The 7191-nt window shown below is 42.0% G+C and overlaps 1 protein-coding gene across 2 annotated transcripts in view; it reads right to left on the reverse strand.

Annotated features, from left to right (window-relative positions):
• The window catches only part of mybl2b (v-myb avian myeloblastosis viral oncogene homolog-like 2b), an 8016-nt gene extending 1534 nt beyond the window's left edge, over window positions 1–6482 (reverse strand). The window contains exons 1-12 of one of the 2 annotated variants that reach the window (XM_032514289.1): window positions 6181–6482; window positions 5643–5739; window positions 5450–5521; window positions 5214–5306; window positions 3947–4167; window positions 3716–3848; window positions 3569–3628; window positions 3199–3405; window positions 2608–2880; window positions 2391–2533; window positions 1601–1700; window positions 1411–1521 (exon numbers count right to left, since the gene is read on the reverse strand). In XM_032514289.1, the coding sequence (XP_032370180.1) occupies window positions 1411–1521; window positions 1601–1700; window positions 2391–2533; window positions 2608–2880; window positions 3199–3405; window positions 3569–3628; window positions 3716–3848; window positions 3947–4167; window positions 5214–5306; window positions 5450–5521; window positions 5643–5739; window positions 6181–6200 (1530 nt within the window). In that variant the 5' untranslated portion in view covers window positions 6201–6482. Of the gene's footprint in view, window positions 1–1410; window positions 1522–1600; window positions 1701–2390; window positions 2534–2607; window positions 2881–3198; window positions 3412–3568; window positions 3629–3715; window positions 3849–3946; window positions 4168–5213; window positions 5307–5449; window positions 5522–5642; window positions 5740–6180 lie in introns of both variants that reach the window. The other variant, XM_032514288.1, reaches the window with a different exon arrangement.
• Window positions 6483–7191: the final 709 nt, after the last annotated feature.

Raw genomic sequence — 7191 nt, forward strand, 5'->3', positions numbered from 1 at the left:
GAGGTACAATCTCTGTATAAAATAAAAGCGATAATATTGAATTGAAGGAGGCCAGCATCAAGCTGTTAATGTACCGTTTCAGTGTTGATGTCCAGCGTCGAAGCTAAAACATATTAGGTATAAGCATTCTTCATTTGGCAGTGTAAACCTAGAAATATCTGGTTGGAGGAAGTGAATAAACAAGGTATTTCACACTCGGTCGCTGCTGTGCAGAGGGGTCTGCTGACCAACAGTGGAGGACTGTCATCTAACGCATGGCTCCAAGGTGTGAATGTGTAAACATAAAGCTGCATGAAGCTGAAAACAGCAAGTATCCAACGTTCCCAAGCAGTCAGACTTTCCAACATTCTCCGTCTACAGACAATCTAAATGTTTTAGTTTAACTCGTACATTGCTATAGGTACTTGATCATGAGCACAAACTATCATATAAACATTTGAGACAGGTCACACTTAACCTGCTATTCAATATCTGCACAACCGTTGTTCCAAAAGTTAAATGTCCATCTTTAATGAGATAAATGACAAATGAGTATGTACTGCAATACTTGCTATCGTTATAAAATGAAACACTGATAGGGTTGCTGGCATTCAAAAAGCTACAGGACATCTCCCATGACGTTTCTCCATCATAGCAACACATATATTGTACATAGCATTAATTGATTCTCCCTTATTGATGATATCTAGCCACAGACTATTCTTAAATCATATTTCCAACTTTTTAGCAGTAGCCTCTGCTGTCTAAAAAAGGCTATTCCTTGTTGATTTCAATGGCTCACCACTCAACTAACTTCAGTCTTTTTTTTTATTTAGCATCTATATCCCGACATACAGAGTGAACTCCATGCCGTACTGTTTTAGGGGCTAAGACCGACCTTAGCCCCGCCCATGTTCGGTCTGGACTTGATCCAACTATGCTCAAACAACAACCGTTCGGACCAATCAAATTGTCAGGGCGGGCTTTATACGACGATGGACAGATAGCAACGGTAACGTAACCAAAGAGCGACTGTGCCTGCTCATGTAGCCCTGCATTGCGCACACTCATATAACTGTTCTCTGGAGGTCCTGTAGCTGTAATAATGGATATAGCTAATGGTTGTTATTCACCATGTGTTTTATTAATACAACCATGTTATTATCTTATCATACATCCTTCAGATGTATGATAAAAAGCCTGTAACGTGGATGTAACGCAATATGCAACTTCCAAACTGCTGGGGCTACCGGTTAGTAGCTGACATCAGCGGTAGCTAGCAGTTGAGTTCTGTGGACAACTATGTGTGGCCCAACATACAACATATACTCAGTTGCTCTGATTGGTTGTACTAATGTGTACAGTATACATGTTACGGTACACGGGTTAAAGGATTAAAATAGGTGTGATGTATTAAGTTGACTTAGTTACCATTGTTTTGCGTCTTTGCTCTGGTGGCGTCGAACACACAACAACCAATTCAATCCCAGAGTCTCTTAGGATGACCTCATTTATGTCGTCTTCGAGGTTCGGAGTCTGAGGCTAAGATTACACAGCAGAGAAATGGTGTTAATGCAGTGCTGATAAAAACCGTTGAATATACTCGCTCACAGATACTCACCAGAGGCTGCAGAGGCCCGTACTTCTCCATGGCATTTTTGAACGGCGTCGGTGTCCGTGGGGTCGTACAGAGATCAGACTTATGGTTGGGTGTGACAAATCTACATGAACACAAAGTTTAAAAACACAGAGACTCAAAACCACATCCAAAATATCAAATCGAACGATATTTCGGTCAGGCTTGAATGTACATAACGAGCAACATACTCCAAATCCTCAAGGCAACTATGAAGTTGATCAGATTTAAAAGTTGATATGAATCCAAGTTTAACTGGAAGATTCTGAAACTGATGGGAGATTTCTCTACAGAAAAGGCACCACCACTCTGTTGGCCCCTGTCAAACTGCTAAAACAAATATTCTTCGTCCTATAGCAGCTGCACAGAACACACTAAGCAGAGAACAGACACACTTTTAATGCTGCCATTTCTGGGGCTAGCACAGTTGGTAGAGCAGGCGCACATATATAGAAGTTTACTCCTAGGCCTGGGCTCCACACCGACCTGTGGCCCTTTGCTGCATGTCATTCATGCATCCCCCTCTCTCTCCCCCTTTTGTGTCTCCAGCTGTCCTGTCAAATAGTCCTAAAAAGCCCCCCAAAAAAGCAATAGCTGATCTAATATTCTGCTGGTGATTCCTGTCATTCTAAACAGTTGGCTAAAAATAAGAAACCTATTACTGTTATGTTTTTGTTATGTGTTTTATGTTTTAAATTGCTCTTGGGTGACAGTGAGGAGAGATAGGAGGTTTAATAAGCTATTGCAGCCCATCATTCGTTAAGAGAACACTCACGCCGAGTTCTCCTTCTGGGTGAGGGGGGTCTTGTCACGCTGTAGCGGTGTAGTAACGATGGCTTTCTGGCTGCACACTGGCGTGGATGTGAGAGACGGGTTCTCCAGGTCATGAGTGTCCTGCTTGGTCCACATGTTGAGGAACTGGAACAACACGTGCTGGTTAACGGACTATTCAATGCAACATTAAGTTAGCGCTGCAGCATATAATAACTTACTTGAGATGGAGAAAAGGGCAAGATTTTGACAGGTGTGCTCTTGGGAGTCATGGAGTTGTTGGCATCAGGAGACAAGGCAATGCGTCTCCGGCTTCGGCGGTTCAGTATGGAAGGTGGAGTGACCCCTCCAGGAGAGATAGGGATGAGTTCCCCCTTGTTGCCTTTGCTCAACTCTTGCAAGGCGCTGCCCTCCAGACGAAACTGGTGGCGCTCTGGGCTCGGACTGTCCTCGGGCAGGTCAAAGGCTGCTAGGTTGCACCAGCCATCGAGGTCCTGATAACAGAAGAGACATTTTACTTGGTGACAATGCAGTCTGCATGAAGTGCTGCTCGGCGGTGTAAAAAGTGTCCCTCAGGTGCTCTTCAGTTTGGGGATCCTAATAGTTTAAAAAGGTTGATTTTATGCTTTTGTTATTTTATTATTATTATTATCAGCACTAGGTGGACTACATAGATACGTCCATACAGTACATATCCCAAAAAACACATTTTGCTAGCATATGAAAATAGTACTGCTTCGTACAGTAAGGGATTGTTAAGTAAGTTAAGATTTTTTTATTTTTTTATTTGTTGGTTATTGGGGGATACTTACACCATCCACCATGTCCAGCACTTCCTTCAGTGCCGGGCCGGTAGGGGAGAGAAAGCCAGAGCTGTCCACCACCCAGCTGGTAACGCTCATTTCTCCTGTAGTGTCTGCTTCGGTCTTGGGGCTTGAACGGTTCTCAGGAGAGGAAGCAGCCTTCGATGGCCCTGCTTCGCTGGGTTCGGCTTTGATCGAGGCCGGGACAGGTGTTTCCTGCAACTGGTGGAAAAATGTAGACATTTGTAACAATACTGACATTAAAAACTTGATCACTGTTGTGTAATACAGATACTCTTTCCATCCAATGACAGAAAGGTAAAAGCCGCCGTGCATTTAAATTGTGAGGTTTTTCAAATCGATGTGATTGGTTGCTTACCGAAGGCAGCGTTTGCCGATCTGGATCCTTTTCTGCACAGTCTTGAGAGCAACTGGGAATCTGTGTAATTAAAAATGGAATTATTCCACACTGTTTGCACATTACAAAACTACACCCAGACGAGAACATCATGAAAAGATAACCCACCTGCACATCTTTATTAACACGGGCCAACAGCTCTTCAAGTTCATTAGGCCTAAAGACCTCCCCAGCATAGAAGCCCATCTCTAATTTACGCTTGATGGTCGAGTTCCAGTGATTTTTCACTGCGTTATCCGTTCTGTGAACAAATATTAGAACACAAGTCATTTGGCGAGGGTTTATTTCCATACACAAAACACAAAAGCCCCTGAGCTGACGTACATGGGGAGTATTTACCTTCCAGGGAGCAGCTTGGCGATCTCAGCCCAGCGGTTTCCAAGCAGGCAGTGAGCCTTGTAGATGATGAGGTCCTCCTCTGCTGTCCATGACGACTTCTTCACATTGGGATTGAGGTGGTTGTGCCAACGCTCTCTACACTGCTTCCCCAGTCTGCCCTTCAGATGCTTGGCTACCAATGCCCACTGTTTGTTGCCGTGGAGATTTACAAGCTCTATGACCTGAGAAATGAAGGCACCTCAATTACAACTCAACTATCACACTGCACATACCAGGGTCTCCCCCCCAGAGAAGTTATTTAGCCCGGTTTTGAGGAGGGACTGGCTGGGGCCAGTCACAGACTGATGGCAGCCTTAATGTAGAGCTCAAATGTTTCTGTAATAACAGGGTCATGGACAGAATTGCGAAAAGACAGATTCTATAGGCCCTACATTAAAGTGGCCTGTATACTCGCTGTTCCCAACCCTTCACTCGACAGTGTGATGTCATGGGAGCGCCGTAACTATTTATACTTATATATAATATACTTGGTCAAAACACTAGTTGTAGTCTTCTCCTGAACAGAGGTGTCGCAGCTGAGGAAAGGCTATCGGCGTTGCTATTTCTACGGACTAGAAGAAGACAAAAAAGGTAAACAATGGCAGAACTGTTAGCAGCATTGACGTCAATGTCAACAGTGGCAAAGATGATATTGGTGTCAATGGGTGAGGAAGAACTGCTGCTTTTGAGCCTGCTTGCAAAAAAAAACAAAGAAAAAGAAGGTGGAATGTTTGTCCTTTGAATAACGCCAGACATAAATGTGGTGAGTTCAATATCCTCGTGAAACAAATGAGGACGATAGACGAAGAGAAGCACTTTGATGAGACACTTTGTCAGATCAAGCCTTTCCTTCAACATAAATTAACTCATCTTTACCCAGCTCTGGTCGCACACCACTTTAAATCCCGGCGTACCAGCGAGATCTACGTCATTTTGACGTCACATTGTCGCGCACTGAGCGGCGACTTTAAAGAGGCCTTGAATACTAAAAGCTAAATGGAGATTTGAAAATATGACTATTTAAGTTTCCAACCATGCAGCCCACTGCAACTGTAGTTTAAAAAAAAATGTCTTAAAAATACATTTAAAACATAATTCTCAGTGGGTTAGGCCTAGTGGGGGAGGAAACTTGACCACCAGGCTCGCAAAACACTGGGCAAAACCCTGCATACTGTTAGTAGCAAGTCACATTTTACACCCCTGCACTTCTACTTATCGAGTCACTTACCTTCTCATCCTCCTCTTTGGTCCAAGGGCCTTTAACCAATTCTGGATCCAAGACCTTAAACCAACGGTGTTGACACTGGTTTTCAGTGTGAGTCTGAGCAAAACAAAACATGGAGATAAAATGTGGAAGAAGCTTCAAAACTCAAAATGAGATTTCTGTTGACATAAAATAGCCAGGGAAGCCCTGAAGCTTATTATCACAACAACAACGAGAAGAAAAAAGATAATCACACTTACTGGTATGTAGCTGGCAATGTATTTCCAATCATTTGATCCCAGTTTTTGAACCAGCACCTTGAGCTTGTCATCCTGTAAACATAAGCAAATAAAGCAGGTTTATGTTCCCCGTCCTACTACAGAGCCACTGCTTACTTTGACAGGGTGATCAAGACAACATGCAAACTACAGGGAAACGGGTCATGTTAATCACCTCCTCTTGTGTCCATTTCACCTTCACTTTCCCACCATCTCTCTGTTCTGCCACATCAGAATCGGTGTCCTGATGCAAAGCCTCCTCCCCATCCTCACTGAGAGAAAAAAAGAGAACGTGATGTATAGTAAAATAATAAAGTTTACAGTGAAAGCACAAACTAGCCACCGACCCGCCCTTTTATGGTGTGGCGAGAACGACTTGATTATCAGTTTTATTTCTATGGTTAACGTTACCTGGGACGTGGCCACTGCCTCATATTCATACACTACTGTTGTAAAATACTGTCAATTTGAATTGCTGCCTGACGTTAACGTAAATACATTATGAACTCTGTTTATCTTGATTCTACGTAAAAGGGCGGCACAGACGACTCCGTCAGGGGAAAAGATTAGGTGAAAGAGCGAACCCTTTACCTCAGCCAACTGAATTATTTTTTTATAGTGTAACATTAAACCCACCAGTGATAAAAAATAAAATGAGTAACGTCAATGCTAAAGCTACTGTTGATTCGGAAAAACAAAGATCAACCTCTTACCCGCGCGGCCACCAAGACATTTCCCTCAGTTTTTGTTGTTTACGGTCAGACGGTGATTTGTCCTGCTCTCGTTGCACGTCATGTGCATGAATATTTGGTATTAAAACGTTATATTGCGCGTGTTTGTAGTTTTTATGAGCAGGCTAGTGGTTGTGATGGAAGCTCGGTGCTGTTGTTGGACGGTAGGTTGCAGCTTGTAACCAGCTGGAGAGGAGCGCCAGGGTTGTCCGCGCTCCTGGATTTCTATCTCGCGCCTAGAAACCGGGTGATGACGTAGATGCGCATAGGATATGCGCATTGGGTCCAGCAGCCAGACAGGAAACTTCCAATGGGCGTTTCAAAATAAAATGTTGTCCCAATCATAGACCGTCAATACATACAGTCTATGGTCCAATACCAAGATTAGATTAATTGGACGGGGTTATGTCATTAGATCACCTACACATATAATTTTACTAAAAAGTGACAAGCTAAATCCTGTACATTGTCATGTATAAAACATAAACCGCATTATAATTATTTTTTTAAATGTTGAAAAAAAATGAAAAGCAACAAACGAAAACAGGTAATTGTAATATTTATTACAATTATAAAAACAATTAAGCAAATGGCAACATCCAACTTTTGAAATGTAAAAAATGTCCTGTTTCTCTCTTTGTAGTTTTATTGGTTTTGGACCTCTCAAAATAAGCAATTTTAAAAGTATTGTCTAGGAGCTCTGATGAATTGTGATGGGCTTTTTTGACATTTAGCATTTTATTAACCTATGGAAAAATTAAATAAATAATTAAAGAAAATAATCAATACATTTATTGGTATTGTAAATTATTCTTATCTGGAGCCTTGTTTAATGTATTTGTCCACAACGAAGTACTCAGGAAATAGCTTCTTTTATTAGCTAAACATATTCAGAAACAAATATATATAATTAGAATAACAGTTATTTACATATTTAATTTTAAAAAAGTAAAAAGAAAATCACAACAAAAATGTCTTTGCAGCTCCACAAGG

The sequence above is a fragment of the Etheostoma spectabile genome, chromosome 4 (genome assembly GCF_008692095.1).
Source record: "Etheostoma spectabile isolate EspeVRDwgs_2016 chromosome 4, UIUC_Espe_1.0, whole genome shotgun sequence".
NCBI classification, from domain to species: domain Eukaryota; kingdom Metazoa; phylum Chordata; class Actinopteri; order Perciformes; family Percidae; genus Etheostoma; species Etheostoma spectabile.